Source organism: Procambarus clarkii, chromosome 18, assembly GCF_040958095.1.
Source record: "Procambarus clarkii isolate CNS0578487 chromosome 18, FALCON_Pclarkii_2.0, whole genome shotgun sequence".
Classification (NCBI taxonomy): domain Eukaryota; kingdom Metazoa; phylum Arthropoda; class Malacostraca; order Decapoda; family Cambaridae; genus Procambarus; species Procambarus clarkii.
Window position 1 is genome coordinate 44,650,593 of NC_091167.1, and position 19,215 is coordinate 44,669,807.

At 45.9% G+C, this 19,215-nt stretch overlaps 1 protein-coding gene across 10 annotated transcripts in view; it reads left to right on the forward strand.

The window, feature by feature from the left end:
• Positions 1-19,215, forward strand: part of magu (SPARC related modular calcium binding-like protein magu) — a 275,455-nt gene that overhangs the window by 93,589 nt on the left and 162,651 nt on the right. For 6 of the 10 annotated variants that reach the window (XM_069326577.1, XM_069326578.1, XM_069326576.1 and 3 more), the window contains 3 exons: positions 2,637-2,802; positions 14,894-15,097; positions 17,292-17,447. In XM_069326577.1, coding sequence (XP_069182678.1) covers positions 2,637-2,802; positions 14,894-15,097; positions 17,292-17,447 — 526 coding nt within the window. The remainder of the gene's footprint in view (positions 1-2,636; positions 2,803-14,893; positions 15,098-17,291; positions 17,448-19,215) is intronic. The other 4 variants (XM_069326581.1, XM_069326575.1, XM_069326582.1 and 1 more) reach the window with 4 other exon arrangements.

Consider the following 19,215-nt stretch of genomic DNA (forward strand, 5'->3'; position numbering starts at 1 on the left):
TATGGGCCTGCGGGCCGCTCCAAGCAACAGCCTGGTGAACCAAACTCTCACAAGACAAGCCTGGCCTCGGGCCGGGCTTGGAGTAGAACTACTCCCAGAACCCCATCAAGCAGAGGACTAATTTGTTTTCAAGTCAGGGAGGGGACCTCAGTGCCCTTACCTCACACACGAGTCTCGTGGTACATCTTTCAACCTTTTCTACTCGTGTGCTTCTGTAAGGTGTCGCGCCTGGGCCAACATAATTAAATATGTATCTATGTAGCATTTGAAAGGGTACTTGATCCACGTTCCTGGGGCCAGATTCACGAAAGCACTTACGCAAGCACTTACGAACGTGTACATCTTTCCTCAATCTTTGACGGCTTTTGTTACATTCATTAAACAGTTCACAAGCATGAAAACTTCCCATTCAACTGTTGTTATTGTTATAAACAGCCTCCTGGTGCTTCGGAGCTCATTAACTGTTTAATAATTGGAAACAAAGTCGTCAAAGATTGAGAAAAGATGTACAGGTTCGTAAGTGTTTGCGTAAGTGCTTTCGTGAATCTGGCCCCCCTGAAGATTAATTGACCATTTACCAGTGTGACAAACCCCTGCTGATGTTAATCTGTTGATTTGGCGCCTCTGATTTGGGCGTTTGCGTCAACTCCCAAGTCTCTCTCCTTTTTAGAAGTGGGGCGTCGTTCCCTTCCCTTCATTGTGTGCCGTGTTTGAGGCCTTCCGTATTATATTCCTATCCTCATATTCTCTCACTTTACAATTTCAATTATTTTTTTATTATGCACCCCATACCCATCCCGTGGGCGGTGGTGTAAAGGGTTACAGAGGCACATAATTGGTCCAGGAACTGAACCCTCTAGTTCGTTTAGCTAAGCAAGTAACAATCTTTTGACGCTAGTTACACAATTATTAATGTTTATGTATATATATATATATATATATATATATATATATATATATATATATATATATATATATATATATATATATATATTAGTATATTTTGGTAGCAGTCTTTCCTGTAGACATATATTATTAAATATGACCGAAAAAGTAAGATTAATAATTCTAACACGAATTTTCTCAATCTTTCGTACATTTCGTTTCACTGTTGGAGGTAAATCAAAAATCAATTCTCCAAAATTCATTTTTATTTCTAGTCTGACGCGAAACGAGCGCGTTTCGTAAAACTTATTACATTTTCAAAGACTTTAGTTCACAAATACACAACTGAATAGAACTTACGCATCTCCGATTTTATATCTACATTTGAGTGAGGTGGAAGGGGTGATGTGGCATTAACACAAGACAGAACAAGATGTGGTATTAATAGGGTATTAATTTCATCAACACAAGACAGAACAAGAGTATTAATAGGGTATTAATTTCATCAACACAAGACAGAACACGAAACAATGGGTATTGAATAGAAGTGTTTGTAGAAAGCCTATTGGTCCATATTTCTTGATGCTTCTATATTGGAGCGGAGTCTTGAGGTGGGTAGAATATAGTTGTGCAATAATTGGCTGTTGATTGCTGGTGTTGACTTCTTGATGTGTAGTGCCTCGCAAACGTCAAGCCGCCTGCTATCGCTGTATCTATCGATGATTTCTGTGTTGTTTACTAGGATTTCTCTGGCGATGGTTTGGTTGTGGGAAGAGATTATATGTTCCTTAATGGAGCCCTGTTGCTTATGCATCGTTAAACGCCTAGAAAGAGATGTTGTTGTCTTGCCTATATACTGGGTTTTTTGGAGCTTACAGTCCCCAAGAGGGCATTTGAAGGCATAGACGACGTTAGTCTCTTTTAAAGCGTTCTGTTTTATGTCTGGAGAGTTTCTCATGAGTAGGCTGGCCGTTTTTCTGGTTTTATAGTAAATCGTCAGTTGGTTTCGTCGAAGACATCATAAGAAGGAAAGTGAAAAGCCATGCAACCTCTGAAGAGACAACTAACACAACACCTATACCCCCTATTAGACTATTTTACAGGAACTTCTTTTCCACAGCTCATAAAACGGAGGAAAGGGTCCTGAAAGATATTGTTAATAGAAACGTTATCCCTACAGACAAAAATCAGAGGATACGACTGACGACGACACAGTGGAGGAGGTTAAATACACCTTAGTGTACACCTGAGTTAGTATGTTAAATACACCTGAGAACTTAACACTAACTTACCAGTGTTATGCAATGATACTAACTTAAAATTCTTCTAACTTTACGAACTTCTTACCTTAAAGTTCCTCCATAACTTGGTATCAATATCACTGGCTAGGACTAATTTTCAACGCCAAGTATCTGGCCTAGAACACACATGACTTCTCACGCTAACATATGTTAAGTTGCACGCCACACACTTGACTCCCCTCGCTTCATATCTGACTCCTCACACACACACACACACACACACACACACACACACACACCCACACACACACACACACACACACACACACACACACACACACACACACACACACACCACATATCGTGACTGTCCACATCGACCCCATACCATATATATGACTCGCTGTATACCATCACACACCTGACACATTACTCCCATCTGTTGTGCCATGCCGTGTATATATATGACCCTTGTCAAAAGCGTGACTCGGTTCCCTGTGTTTCCGGCAGAGAGACAGCCTGAGGCGGCAGGTGGACTGCAACGTGGAGTGCGAGGACAGGTCCCGAGACCCCGTCTGTGGCACCAATGGTCAGACCTACGATAACATCTGCGACCTTGACAAAGATATCTGCAAGAAGGTCAAGGTCGCTCTCAAACACGAGGGAGAGTGCTCCTGTAAGTATGTGTATGTGTGTACTTACCTAATTGTGCTTGCAAATCTTTTTCTCTCTCTGACTCTAAGAATTTCATCTCCTAGATGATACCTTGTATCTGGTCTCCTGCTCCCTACACCTATCTTCATTACATTACATTTGCTTGGGTTAAACTCTAACAACCATTTGTTCGACCATTCCTTCAGATTATCTAGGTCTTCTTGAAGCCTCAAGCAGTCCTCCTCTGTCTTAATCCTTCCACCGTCACTGTCACCACTGATCTTTTTATTTCCAGCAGCTTGCTAGTGGAGCATGCCGCTTCCTGTGAGGTGGCTGCTTTCATGGCCACCTCCATCATTGTGGACATTACTTCAGTTATTTTTTTTTGGCATTTCTGCAAATGTTGCTTTTGTGTTGGCATTCTCTTCCAGTATACTATTTCCACCTTTTCCCTGGATGATTATCTGAGTCTCAGCATCAACACTTTCTCTTTGAGGATTCTAATCTCCTTTGCTGCTGTCAGCTATCTTTTCAGGTTGCTTATTTCATTCTTCATTTCCTGCATCATTCCCTGCATCTCACTCTTGATAACCCCCAAAAACTGGGCAAACATTTCCTTCATTTCATCCCCTTGACTTTTTCCTGTTCCCCTGTTACCTCTGGCTATCATGCTTGCCCCTGTTCCTGTTATGCTGTGATAGGATTTGCAGGAGGAGGGCAAGTGGGGTGAGAGAGAGAGAGAGGGAGAGAGAGAGGGATAGAGGGAGATAACGAGAGAGAGATAGTGGGTGGGTGTGAGGGGTGTGAGAGAGGGGTGAGGGGTGAGAGAGAGGGGTGAGGGGTGAGAGAGAGGGGTGAGGGGTGAGAGAGTGGGGTGAGGGGTGAGAGAGTGGGATGAGAGTGTGGAGTGGGAAAATAGTAGAATAGTGGGGGAATAGGGAGGGGGTGGAGAGGAAGGGCTGTGCTTAGGAGGAGGAGGGTATTGTATACCCCCTGTATGTATATCAAATTTATATACATACATTTATATAAAATATTGGTGTATACTGGCAGCAGGTTTTCTTTCAAACATGTTTCATTGAATATGACCGCATATTCTGTATTTATTATTTTCTGGTTTAGGGCTTCTATCCCTTTAACTATTTTCTTAGCATCAGGGCTTAATTGAAATAGGAGTTCTCCAAAACTCATTTTCGTACTTTTAAGGTGAAGAAAAGAAGTGATTTACTATAGAGTGTATTACACTTATTTGTATAATTTGCACGACGTTTCGAACCTCCATGGTTCATTCTCAAGTGAACAGATCTTACAATACTAGTTGATTTTATACCCGCATTAGGTCAGGTGATAATACAATGAAGGTGAAAACATGGGGGGATACATAAGGGATAAACATAGGGGCTGCAGAAGGCTTATTGGCCCATACGAGGCATCTCCTATCTAAACACAAAGATTAATCCAGTGTAATTGGCCTGTTATGTTGGACATTGTCTTCTGTGTTGGCATCGATATGTTCTTGTCTTGTCCTTACTCTCATGGTGGGTAGAGTAAATAGTTCCGTGATTTGGGTGTTCATGTGTTAATTCACATAAGAATAGAGCGACCTACCATGAACACCCAAATCACGGAACTATTTACTCTACCCACCATGAGAGTAAGGACAAGACAAGAACATATCGATGCCAACACAGAAGACAATGTCCAACATAACAGGCCAATTACACTGGATTAATCTTTGTGTTTAGATAGGAGATGCCTCGTATGGGCCAATAAGCCTTCTGCAGCCCCTATGTTTATCCCTTATGTATCCCCCCATGTTTTCACCTTCATTGTATTATCACCTGACCTAATGCGGGTATAAAATCAACTAGTATTGTAAGATCTGTTCACTTGAGAATGAACCATGGAGGTTCGAAACGTCGTGCAAATTATACAAATAAGTGTAATACACTCTATAGTAAATCACTTCTTTTCTTCACCTTATATAAAATATGTATATATATATATTCCATGTATATAAAATATGTAGATATTTATAATGTATAAATTGTTTATATTTTTTATTATTTGTATTTACTCTATTCTAACCGTTGTATTTACTACATATATTTATCTTAACATTTTTGCTCGTGTGTGTGTGTTTACACTGTCATTACCTGTGTTAGGGAGGGTTGGGTTCCTGCTCTTTGGCCCCGACCCTGAGGTAGTAATCGTTCGACGAGTTGTATCCGATTAATATCTTGGGTCATATTATATTTTGGGAGGTGGGTAGTGATGGGTAAGGGTTGACATGGGAGAAGGGGCTGGTGTGGGGAAGTGGGTGTGTATGGAGGTGGGGGGTGGGTTGGAGGGGGCTAGGGGGAGGTGTTGAGGTGGTGGTGTATGCTGGGAGGTCCTCACCAGTCCGGCAGGTTTCTCCTAAACCAGTGTTGTGAGGTCCTGGGGGGGGGGGAGGTCGACAGAAAGGGGAGAGAGGGGGAGAAGGAAAGAGAATGATGATTATTAGTTTATTTTAACTGTGGCCCCTCCCACCGTGGTCCCTCCCACCGTGGTCCCTCCCACTGTGGCCCCTCCCACCGTGGGGGTATGCGACTGGAGCCTCCTAGTGCCTAGGATGGATTATATATATATATATATATATATATATATATATATATATATATATATATATATATATATATATATATATATATAATACACATTCTTAGGCGAGTCTAATGAATGAGAAAATTTAGTTTACAAATCGCATATTGGAGCCCAGATGTGTTTAGTCTCGTCAACCCCAAAAGGTTTGCTCAGTGGACGAAATTCACACTGGCGGTGGTGGTAGAGTTTCAACCAGGTTCTTATATTTATTCTTTTGTATCAGTTGTCAACCACACTATCGTGGAAATAAACATTTCATTCTCTTGGGCGCTCTAGGAGACTCGAACCGCGAACCCCACAGCTGTGAGACGGAAGCTCTTCCAATCAGCTATTCGGGAAGAATAGCTGTATTTCCTACTGTAGCTTCCTGAATAGCTTGTACTTTCCTGAGTACTTGTAAGTGGTAGTAGCAGTGTTTCTTGTACCCAGTGGCACTTGATCATCAGTGATGCTTGGCGGAGTACCCAGGTGCGCAGGTTCGAATCCTCATCATCATATGGCCTCGACTGATGTTTCTTATTCTGGCAAGTCTCACGTTAATGGCATGATTGACACCAACAAGGACCCGCAAGGGCATTAATCTCTCCCTGTCTCTCCTCCTGAGAGAAGACACCTACCTCTGGTGCTTAATGGGGGAGGAGGGGGAGGGGTGAGACGGCTAGGTAGCTGAAGGTTTTGTAGTTGTCAAGAGCACTCCCATGTGTGGTGATAAGAGGGTTGTGTAGTGTGTGGAGGATGAGTTCCCTCTTGTTTGCCTCATACTCATCCTGTGAGTGTGCGTGTGAACCTCATACCCATCCTGTGAGTGTGTGTGAACCTCATACCCATCCTGTGAGTGCCTGTGAACCTCATACTCATCCTGTGAGTGTGTGTGAACCTCATACCCATCGTGTGAGTGTGTGTGTGAACCTCATACCCATCCTGTGTGTGTGTGTGTGTGTGTGTGTGTGTGTGTGTGTGTGTGTGAACCTCATACCCATCCTGTGAGTGTGTGTGTGTGAACCTCATACCCATCCTGTGAGTGTGTGTGTGTGAACCTCATACCCATCCTGTGAGTGTGTGTGTGTGAACCTCATACCCATCCTGTGTGTGTGTGTGTGTGTGAACCTCATACCCATCCTGTGTGTGTGTGTGTGAACCTCATACCCATCCTGTGTGTGTGTGTGTGTGAACCTCATACCCATCCTGTGTGTGTGTGTGTGAACCTCATACCCATCCTGTGTGTGTGTGTGTGTGTGTGTGTGTGTGTGTGTGTGTGTGTGTGTGTGTGTGTGTGTGTGTGTGTGTGAGAACCTCATACCCATCCTGTGAGTGTGTGTGAACCTCATACCCATCCTGTGAGTGTGTGTGAACCTCATACCCATCCTGTGTGTGTGTGTGAACCTCATACCCATCCTGTGTGTGTGTGAACCTCATACCCATCCTGTGTGTGTGTGTGAACTTCATACCCATCCTGTGTGTGTGTGTGTGAACCTCATACCCATCCTGTGTGTGTGTGTGAACCTCATACCCATCCTGTGTGTGTGTGTGTGAACCTCATACCCATCCTGTGAGTGTGTGTGTGAACCTCATACCCATCCTGTGTGTGTGTGTGTGTGTGAACCTCATACCCATCCTGTGTGTGTGTGTGAACCTCATACCCATCGTGTGTGTGTGTGTGTGAACCTCATACCCCTTCTGTGAGTGTGTGAACCTCATACCCATCCTGTGAGTGTGTGTGAACCTCATACCTATCCTGTGTGTGTGTGTGTGTGTGTGTGTGTGTGTGTGTGTGTGTGGGTGTGTGTGTGTGTGTGTGTGTGTGTGTGTGTGTGTGTGTGTACTCACCTAGTTGTACTCACCTAGTTGTGTTTGCGGGGGTTGAGCTCTGGCTCTTTGGTCCCGCCTCTCAACCGTCAATCAACAGGTGTACAGATTCCTGAGCCTATCGGGCTCTGTCATATCTACACTTGAAACTGTGTATGGAGTCAGCCTCCACCACATCACCCCCTAATGCATTCCATTTGTCAACCACTCTGACACTAAAAGTTCTTTCTAATATCTCTGTGGCTCATTTGGGCACTCAGTTTCCACCTGTGTCCCCTTGTGCGTGTTCCCCTTGTGTTAAATAGACTGTCTTTATCTACCCTATCAATCCCCTTCAGAATCTTGTGTGTGTGTGTGTGTGTGTGTGTGTGTGTGTGTGTGAACCTCATTCCCATCCTGTGTGTGTGTGTGTGTGTGTGTGTGTGTGTGTGTGTGTGTGTGTGTGTGTGTGAACCTCATACCCATCCTGTGAGTGTGTGTGAACTTAATACCCATCATGTAAGTGCGTGTCAATGTCAACCCCATACCCACCCTGTGAGGGGTAGTGGCAGGTCTCGCGGGGCACATAATGGGCTCGGGAACAGAACCCCCAAAACTAATTTTGCTAAGCACGCGACAGTCTTAATACCCCCAACAACTTAGCTTAGTGTTCGTAACAACATCTGCGATGAGTTAAACCTAACGTGGTTAGCTTCTGCATCCATGGTATAACACATGATTTGTTTTGGAAGAGGATAAGCAGAGAAGGAACGAGAGAGAGAGAGAGAGGGAGAGGGAGAGGGAGAGAGAAAGGTTAAGGGGCAGTGGGGTGGAGCTCGTTAGGGAAGTTGAGGCATATCCTGAGGGGAAATGGGAGAGAGGGGAGAGAGGGTGACTGCAGCCCTCATGAGTGAGGGGCACTCATTACCACGGTGGGGACCCCTCACACCATCAAGGTCGGGCTGGTGGAGACAGCAGGAGAGAGAGTTTTTCCCTACCACAATCATGCCACTACAACTTTCAGGTCTTTGTGAATTTGTTAGGTCGGTGAGAACTTCATTAGATATTTAAGTATTCTTTGTCACTGCTAATGAAACACCCATATCAATTTCTACCACTGGTTTTCTACAGGCTGTCTTAGCAAGCATATCAACAGTGTCATGCCTTGAGATGCCAACATGTGATGGTATCCAAAGGAATTTAATTATAAATCTGTTTTCTTAAGCAGCTAGAACATTCATTAGAATGTCACTGACTATTTTCTGGGTGTCACTACTGTGTGCATTCAGTGCCAGGAGTGCACTCTGTGAGTCACAGTATATAAGTCCACTGCCTTTGTCTTTTAAAAATTCAGTGGCAAGGTATATGCCAGCAAGTTCGGTTTGAGTTGTACTTGCCCAGTCATTGACGCGCTTCATTGCTGTGTGTACGAGAGAAGATTGTTCAAATATGTTACATGTGTGATAAATTCATACCCATCCTGTGAGTACGTGTCTGACAGCTGAGTGGACAGCGCTTCGGATTCGTAGTCCTGAGGTTCCGGGTTTGATCCCTGGTAGAGGCGAAAACAATTGGGCAGAGTTTCTTTCACCCTGATGTTCCCATTCACCTAGCATTAAATAGGTACCTGGGAGTTAGACAGCTGCTACGGGCTGCTTCTTGGGGGTTGTGTAACAAAAAGGAGGCCTGGTCTTTTTGGAGGAGCTTCAAGAATCATACAAAACCCAGGAGAGGTAAAGAGAGCAAAAGGCCATCAGTGAAAGAGAGAGAAATCCGAAATATTTTTTCTCCTATGCAAAATCAAGCTAAAAAACATCTAGTATCGGACCCCTCCGAAAGGGAGATGAAACTTTCACAGATGACCACAAAGAAATGAGCGAAATTCTGAGGAAGCAGTACGACTCTGTTTTCAGCGAGCCACTAAACACACTAAAGGTTGATAACCCAAATGATTTTTTCATGGATATGATACCAACATCAAATCATATATCAGACGTCGCCCTATCCCCACTAGATTTTGAAGAAGCCATGAACAGTATGCCTATGCACTCTGCACCAGGCCCGGATTCTTGGAACTCCATATTCATCAAGAACTGTAAAAAACCACTATCGCAGGCCCTTCACATTCTGTGGAGACAAAGCCTAGATACTGGCGTTATCCCTGACATACTAAAAACAGCAGAGATAGCACCACTCCATAAAGGAGGAAATAAGGCAGAGGCAAAAAATTACAGATCGATAGCACTAACATCGCACATCATAAAAATTTTTGAGAGAAGTAAGATCACAAAATACATAGAATCACAGCATCTCCATAACCCCGGACAACATGGTTTCAGAACAGGGCGCTCTTGCCTGTCGCAGTTGCTGGACCATTATGATATGGCATTAGATGCCATGGAAGACAAACAAAACGCTGATGCAATTTACACAGATTTCGCAAAAGCTTTTGACAAGTGTGACCATGGTGTTATTGTACTTAAAATGCGTTCAAAGGGAATTACCGGAAAAATAGGCAGATGGATCTACAATTTCCTGACTAACAGAACCCAATGTGTAATAGTCAACAAAATAAAACCCAACCCATCAACCGTGAAGAGCTCAGTCCCCCAGGGTACTGTGCTTGCTCCAGTACTTTTTCTCATCCTCATATCGGACATAGACAAGAACACAACCTATAGCACTGTATCATCCTTTGCAGATGACACTAGGATCTTCATGAGGGTAGGCAACATAGAGGATACGGCAAACCTCCAATCAGATGTAGATCAGGTCTTTCTATGGGCTACAGAAAATAATATGGTGTTTAACGAAGATAAGTTCCAGCTCATGCGCTACGGAAAAATTGAAAATATAAAAACGGAAACCACGTACAAAACTCAGGCAAATCATAACATAGAACGAAAAGGCAATGTAAAGGATCTGGGTGTACTCATGTCGGAAGACCTTACCTTTTAAAGAACACAATAAAGTAGCCGTCACAACTGCAAGAAAAATGACAGGTTGGATAACAAGAACTGTTCACACTAGATGCTATACCGATGATGATACTCTTCAAAACGCTTGTGCTCTCTAGAGTGGAGTACTGCTGCACAATGACAGCCCCTTTCAAAGCTGGAGAAATTGCTGACCTGGAGAGCGTGCAGAGATCCTTTACTGCCAGAATCCACTCAGTAAAACATCTAAACTACTGGGACCGACTAAAGAGCCTAAATCTGTACTCCCTTGAGCGCAGGCGGGAGAGATACATAATAATTTACACGTGGAAAATAATTGAGGGGCTGGTCCCAAACCTGCACACAGAAATAACACCACATGAGACCAGAAGACATGGCAGGATGTGCAGAATACCCCCGTTGAAAAGCAGAGGTGCAACAGGTACTCTGAGAGAGAACTCTATCAACATCAGAGGCCCGAGACTGTTCAACACGCTTCCACTACACATAAGGGGCATAACTGGCCGACCCCTCACAGTGTTCAAGAGAGAACTATCAACATCAGAGGCCCGAGACTGTTCAACACGCTTCCACTACACATAAGGGGCATAACTGGCCGACCCCTCACAGTGTTCAAGAGAGAACTGGATAAACACCTCCAAAGGATACCTGATCAACCAGGCTGTGACTCATACGTCAGGCTGCGAGCAGCAGCGTTCAACAGCCTGGTTGACCAGTCCAGCAACCAGGAGGCCTGGTCGTTACCTTGAGGTGCTACCCTGCACCTCAAGATAACCTCAAGGTAAGGTGGTCGAGGACCGGGCCGCGGGGACGCTAAGCCCCGAAATTATCTCAAGATAACCTCAAGATAACCATGCACATCCGGTACATCGTCCACCTTCTACAGAGCCGTCGGTATAACACTGATACACATCGTTACCCATACTCTGAGTACTCTGTGATGCTGCACAGTGTTAACTGCTTTAATGATGTGTGTACACTGTCTTTCTTGGGTGCATTTATAACATCAACTGATAGATCCTAGTTATCCCATGGAGTAATTGGTTGTTTGATATCGAGTTGGCTACATATTTAATATTTTGATGACGTTGGCTACCTTGTAGAACCAAAATGCAAAATCAGATTTCACCTTCTCAGGTTAGTGTTGCATATTAGAAAGTTTAACTTGAAATTTCATGTGTTGCCAAGATCTACTTAACGCTTTTACGCCGAAAACTTTGCTAATGGACAAAACTCTGTCACTTATCCTCGGTAGTTTTAACTCTGCTCTCATTTTAACTATTCTCGTGGATTTCAAGAGATTTCAGCTCCTTGTCAGTATACAGTGTGAGATGTAGAGTATTGTAGTCAATCACAGAGCGTATAAATGATACATAAAACATTCTAGTAAGTCTCACGTTAAGTCCATGATTGACACCAACAAGGACCCGCAAGGGCTTTAATCTCTCCCAAAGTCTCCTCTTGAGAGAAGAAAGGTACCCAGGGTCGTTAATGGGGACACCAAGGTGTCTGTAAGACTCGCAGTTCTCAAGTGCTCGCTCATCTATATGATAATTGGGTGGTGGAATACCACATGGAATGAGGGCACGAGTTTTCTGTACCGAGATAAGGAGGCCACATTCCTCAGCTCTAGTAGCAAAAGCGTCGAGCAGAACTTGCATTCTAGGCTCGGTGGCAGCCTGTAAACATATATCATCAGCATAACAAATGACAGTGTCTTCATTATTAGTTGGAAGATCTTTAAGTTTATGCATCAGAACGTTGAACAACAAGGGGCTGAGGATCCCTCCTTGTGGAGTTCCCAGTTCAAAGTGTTTGCTCTCTGTGCTTTTAACACCATTAAACAAAACATATGCTGTTCGATTAGACAAATAGCCCTTTATCCATTTCAGTAATTTTCCTTGTATTCCCAGCTCGGCAAGCTGTTCCAGTATGATTTCTCTGTTTGCTGTATCAAAAGCTGCTGCTAGGTCGATGAAGACTGTTTGAGGGGAAGCTTCAATATATGTGAAGTACTCAGCGCAGTACTCAGAGCGAGGTGATATTCTACATCACCTTGCATGGTATACACGTTAGAGAAACCGGGCCTGTAGTTAAATACTTCTTGCTTTGCATATTAAGTCTGCATTAGCTGTCTTCGAACTTTCTGGTAGGTCTCCTGTTTGTAGTGATCTATTGTACACTATAGTGGGGCACATGTAGTGCCTCTGCTCCCTCTTTTAGTGTCGACGATGGGAGTGTCAGACTCAAGAGCCATTGTCACATTCATCTCCAATAGATTCCTTTGGACCTAATCTATGATAGGCTCCAAAGATTCCTCCAAGATTGCTTACTTTAGCACCACCTCTCTCAGTATAGAGACTACTTCTTGCTCTATTTTGAAGACCTGGAATTTGTAATAGACTTCTTCACGCACCTCCTTGTCCTTCTCTGTGTATCTGTTCTCCTCTATTCTCAGTTTCATCACTTGTTCCTCTACTGCTCTTTTTCCCTCCCGATGTGGCTGTGAAGCAGTTTTGGTTGGTTGGGTCTTTGCTTTTCTCGTTAGATCGTTTTCATATTTTGTCGAGGACCTGGTCGAGGACCGGGCCGCGGGGACGCTAAGCCCTGAAATCATCTCAAGATAACCTGAAGGAGATGGGAGAGAGGGAGGGGGGGAAGGGGAGAGTTATGGTGGAGCCTGGGGAATGGGATGGTTGAGTAGTTACTGTTGTTGATGGTGGTGGTTGTGTGTGTGTACTCAACGAGGTGTGCTGGCGGGGGTTGAGCTTCGACTCTTTGGTCCCGCCTCTCAACTGTCAATCAACTGTAACTAACTACTAACTAATTTTTTTTCCCCACTCACAAACCCCCCAGGAAGTAGCTCCGTAACAGCTGTCTAACTCCCCGGTACCTATTTACTGCTAAGTAACGGAGGCATCAGGAGTAAAAAAAACTTTGCCCATTTGTTTCTGCCTGGTCCGGGAATTGAACCCGGGCCACAGAATTACGAGTCCTGCGCGCTATCCGCTCAGCTACCAGACCCAATTCTGTGGTGTGTGTGTGTGTGTGTGTACTCACCTATTTGTACTCGCCTATTTGTGCTTGCGGGGGTTGAGCTCTGGCTCTTTGGTCCCACCTCTCAACAGTGTAACAAACTAGGCTGTTGTAAGAATTATCCAGAAGGTTCCAGAAGTCGTGTAAGGACCTGACCTCTCAACGCCCAGTCCTCTGGGAATTAGCAGGTCTGAGTCACAAATGGCGGGCATCTTTGTTCATAGTTTTGTATAATGAACCATCGTATAGTATTCAGTAATTTAGAGAAATTAGCCTTTATTCATTTTGTATTAAAATTGTATTGTATAATAGTACTGGATACAATATCAAGAGTATTCTAATTATTGAGTTTAAGTCACCATCAGTGACGTCACGAATCAGATCTAACTTGTAAGGCGGAGTGACCGGCGGTCATAGGTCATCAGGGTTGACATGTCTACTATTTCTCAAAGTTCAATTAACCATTTTGGGGATCGGGAACAGCTCTGCCGTTAGATGCTTGTGTAATTTAATTTCAGTAAAATAATTCAACCAGTCTGGATCAATTAAGTACAACAGAGGTTAATTGTTATAACTTAAACCTTGCTAGTAACTTGGTGAAACTTTGACTAGGCGGAAGGTTACAATGCTCTAGTCTGGGCTAGGCCAGACGAGGAGAGATCAGTGTGGACTCCAGATAAACTGGGGGAGGTCAACCCATCTTACCTCTCCCCCAAGACCAGCCCAACATCTAGCTGGTTGCCCAAGGTATAGTTGCTATGGTTATGTATAGGGATAGTCTCATTGCCATTCAGGTCAAGTAGGGAGTGTTAAAGTGACAGGGAGTGAACATATTTAGATTTTGTTTTAGTTTTTCTTTTAATAAATTAATTAGTTAATAATTTGCATTTTATTATTTCCATGTGTTATGTGAACTTGTCCTGGTCACATGGTCCACACGAGGCAGAGTTGTATTGGGCGCCGATTCTAACATCGAATCGGAATTCATCATTACCGTGTAATTTATTCCACACTCAAGGTCATCGGTTATAGTGGGGATCAAGCCCCAAGGTTGATTAATTCGCATGATCGATCCAGACCTCGATCATTGCTCTGTGTTACTGGTCTGGTGGTGGCGGCGGAGGCGACTCTAGGGTTTTGCTCAAAGCCTAGGTCACGTCATACGGGTTGTAGAATCCTAAGTCGGTCAATCGTCTTAGGACCACGTGGCGTGGAGTTGGCTTTGGTAAAAGTTTTGGAGTCCCTTGTAGAGAATAAAAAGTAAGAATACGGGTAGAGGGGGAGTAGAAGGAAAGATAAGTAGAGGAACCCTACCCCGTGTTACAACAGATCAATCAACTGGTGTACAGATTCGTGAGCCTATTGGGCTCTATCATATCTACATTTAAAACTGTGTATGGAGTCAGCCTCCACCACATCACTTCCTAATGCATTCCATTTACTAACTACTCTGACATTTGAAAAAGTTCCTTCTGACGTCTCTGTGGCTCATGTGGGTACTCAGTTTCCACCTGTGTCCCCTTGTTCGCGTCCCGTGTGTGTGTGTGTGTGTGTGTGTGTGTGTGTGTGTGTGTGTGTGTGTGTGTGTGTGTGTGTGTGTGTGTGTGTGTGTGTGTGTGATAGCTTTACTGAACATCTCGCCTCCTGTGACGGCTAAGCTAACGGCGCCTCCTTTCTCCACGTGTACAGTAGCGGAGAAGTGCCTGGACGAGCGGGCGGCGAAGCTGGAGCAACTAGCCAACGGAGAGAAAGTATATGTGCCCAACTGCGAGCCCGACGGCTCCTACTCCCTCGTCCAGTGCCACAACTTCACCCTCTACTGCTGGTGTGCCAGACTCGACGGCAAATTCATCCCCGACACCATACAGCAGAAGTACCCCCCACAGTGTAGAGGTGAGTGCCGCTCGCCGGGTGAGTATGACCTTGCGGGGGGAGGAGGAGGTCGTCGGGTGAGTTAGTGAGTCGGGGACCCTGCGGTGGGTAAGGTGTAGACGAGACACATTGGCCCTCATTGTCAAAGGATTGACTTCGACGGCTTGTTCCCGTGCACGGGGGGGGGGGGGGGGGGGGGGGGGGGGGGAAAGAGGCCTATCACGGTTTGTTTGAGGGCAGGAGACTTGACTAAGTGGTCATTGGTGTGTGGTTAGGCCAGCGTAGGTGTGTGTGTGGTTAGGATTGGTTAGGGGTGGTTAGGCCAGCGTAGGTATGTGTGTGGTTAGGCCAGCGTAGGTGTGTGTGGTTAGGCCAGCGTAGGTGTGTGTGGTTAGGCCAGCGTAGGTGTGTGGGTGGTTAGGCCAGCGTAGGTGTGTGTGGTTAGGCCCGCGTAGGTGTGTGTGGTTAGGCCCGCGTAGGTGTGTGTGGTTAGGCCCGCGTAGGTGTTTGTGGTTAGGCCAGCGTAGGTGTGTGTGGTTAGGCCCGCGTAGGTGTGTGTAGTTAGGCCCGCGTAGGTGTGTGTGGTTAGGCCCGCGTAGGTGTGTGTGGTTAGGCCCGCGTAGGTGTGTGTGGTTAGGCCCGCGTAGGTGTGTGTGGTTAGGCCAGCGTAGGTGTGTGTGTGGTTAGGCCCGCGTAGGTGTGTGTGGTTAGGCCAGCGTAGGTGTGTGTGGTTAGGCCCGCGTAGGTGTGTGTGGTTAGGCCAGCGTAGGTGTGTGTGGTTAGGCCCGCGTAGGTGTGTGTGGTTAGGCCCGCGTAGGTGTGTGTGGTTAGGCCAGCGTAGGTGTGTGTGGTTAGGCCCGCGTAGGTGTGTGTGGTTAGGCCCGCGTAGGGGTGTGTGGTTAGGCCCGCGTAGGTGTGTGTGGTAAGGCCCGCGTAGGTGTGTGTGGTTAGGCCCGCGTAGGTGTGTGTGGTTAGGCCAGCGTAGGTGTGTGTGGTTAGGCCCGCGTAGGTGTGTGTGGTTAGGCCCGCGTAGGTGTGTGTGGTTAGGCCCGCGTAGGTGTGTGTGGTTAGGCCCGCGTAGGTGTGTGTGGTTAGGCCCGCGTAGGTGTGTGTGGTTAGGCCCGCGTAGGTGTGTGTGGTTAGGCCCGCGTAGGTGTGTGTGGTTAGGCCAGCGTAGGTGTGTGTGGTTAGGCCCGCGTAGGTGTGTGTGGTTAGGCCCGCGTAGGTGTGTGTGGTTAGGCCAGCGTAGGTGTGTGTGTGGTTAGGCCCGCGTAGGTGTGTGTGGTTAGGCCCGCGTAGGTGTGTGTGTGTGGTTAGGCCCAATGACTGGAAGCCAAGAATTAATTAATATCACTATCAACGATTGGTTACCCAATTTTGTTTTGTTTACTATTGACTTGGCACGAGTTTACCCCTAGTTTACCCTGGCTATCTTGAAGTGTATCGAGATATTTAGAGTATACATGACACCCCCCCCCCCCCCCCGAGTATATTATACATGGTTCTTACCCCGAATTTCCCTGGCTCTTAGTACGTGGTTGACCCCGAGTGTAAGTTGAGTGCACCTGGAGTGTTTGAAGAAGGGTAAATGCCTCCTTGAGGCGACAGTTAGAGCACTCTTCCCTTAGTGAGTGCACTCTTCCCTTAGTGAGTGCACTCTTCCCTTAGTGAGAGCACTCTTCCCTTAGTGTGATACTAGGGGGAGGTTTAAAGGGAGGGTTTTGCCTGTTTTAACATTAGATATTTATAATGTTTTTCATAAACTTGTTGATAATGTGTGTTTTTTATGAAATTTATTGATATTGTGTTTTTTCTTGAACTTAATGGTAATTGTGTGTTTTATATTGAACTGATCAGTTATTTTGTGTTTAGAGGCGTTTAATTACTAATGATTTGAATTACAGTGAGTTTTTTTTTTTCCTTTTTTTCTTGACTTTTCCCTTGCCCTTAACCACCCTTCCTCCCCCACCCCTCACCCTGTCTCCCACACCCTGCAACCTCCACCCCTCACCCTGCCCCTCACCCGTCACCCTGCTCCTCACCCTGCTCCCCCACCCCTCACCCTGCTCCCACACCCCTCACCCTGCTCCCCCACCCCTCACCCTGCTCCTCACCCTGCTCCCACACCCCTCACCCTGCTCCCCCACCCCTCACCCTGCTCCTCCACCCCTCACCCTACTCCCCACCCTGCCTCTCACCCTGCTCCCCTCCTCAGCAGACCAGACACCACCCCCCGAGCCGGAGCCGCCTCAACCAGGCAAGTGGAACACCGTAGGCCGACCGCGGGTACCGGCCGTCCACACACTCATGTCCCTGTCGACAGCCACACCCGCGGCACGCCCACGCCCACGCCCGCCCCAGGCTCGCCCCAGTGCGTCTCTCTCCCCATATGCGTGCGTCGTGTCTCCCCTCTCCCCCACTCACAGCCTCTCACCCCTGCACTCTCACCTCAGGCACCAGTCTCCTCCCCCCACTCTGTGTTGTCTTCAGTGCTCTCCCACACCTTTCTCTCCGTTGCTCACCCTCTGCGGCACACCCCCTCCCCTCCCCCTCACCCTGTCTCGTTGCATGTTGCCTGCCGCACGGCACAGTTACCTTGATCAATGGCGCCCAGTCATGTGGTCACCCGCATCAGCTGTTTTTGGCCCGCCCCTCGCAACCATCATTCAGAGAAAATGGCAATATTTAATCGGGATGACCATTTTCTATGATAGATTCTAACTGCCACCTGATTGGCTAAATAATAAGATTCCAGCTGCCATTTCATTGGCTGTGTGATAAATTTTTGGCGACACCTGCTTGGCTCGGGCGACTGTTGAAGAACGGAGCCAGTCACAGCTAAGGAGGTGGATTGTGATTGGTTACGAAGCACTGATAGGCGGAGTCTATCACCGCTTGCTACTGACGAAAATGCATCGTGATTTGCTTAGGAAATATTACTGGACGGAGCCAAGAACAGCTGTTATCAGAGTGCATTTTCTTGCATGATATGTGTTATATTAAATTGAAGACTCCGTGTAATCGATTCCAGTTTATCCTCGTCAGGAGTCTTTCTACGTGATGTTTTCCTTGTGGCGTAGGGAAGCTGCACCATTGGGTAGGACGCCCCAGGGCACAGAATCTCCAGGGTATAGGAGCATATCTGTAACGTCTAGTACCACTGTATCATGGGTCCCATTAATTTATTAATGGTATCCACGCCACCCATGTACATACCAATGAAATAAGAATCTCGCTCACCCTTACATTCCTCTTATTCAACAGAGAGAAATTAGAAACATAGGAAGGCAGCGATAGGAATAGTTGGTCTTCTACTTCAACCTGTTAAAGCTCCTCCCTCTCTGGAATTAAGGTCAAATCTTGTGTATGAGCTTAAAGCATGATTTATCTTAAGGTTCAAGTATATAATTCCTGTCGATGCCTCTATTTTTCTAATTCTCTCTTTATCTATCTCTCTCTCTCCCTCCCTCCCCTTCCTTCCTTCTTTCCTTCCTTATACTCCCCTCCATTTCCAGTCATGTCAAGTCACAAAACGAAGTACGATATATTTGGTTGACAAGAGTCAAAGGCCTCATAAAACCATTAAGAAGATACACTAGGCCTCTCGACCCCTGTAACCTCCAGCTCTCCTAGGAGTTCTACCTCTCTGGAGGCTATGTCTGGCCGCCAGGCACTTCCCTCTCTCTTCCGTCAGTGTCTTATTTGAGAAATATATGATCTTGAGGTTGCTTGGTTCTTGGCGATATTCAATGAGTTCCAAAGTGTTTTATATATCTAAAGTAATTACAGTATCAACAAGCAGAAAGTAATAACTCATAATTGCCCTAATAATTATCAAGAGTCAGGGTTCTCGTCCTTCTCCCTCGGGGCCAGGACGCTACCAGGTACAGTAATTATCATATTAATTACCTTAATGAGGAGCGGTGGCAGCATTAACAATATTGGGATCTTGCTATTAATTAGCCTTATAGTATTCAGGTAGTTATCTTTTAGCACGGGGTCCTAACTATCCACTCATGTGGAATAAGCAGTGTGTGTGTGTGTGTGTGTGTGTGTGTGTGTGTGTGTGTGTGTGTGTGTGTGTGTGTGTGTGTGTGTGTGTGTGTGTGTGTGTGTGTGTGTACGTGCCACTGTAAGGG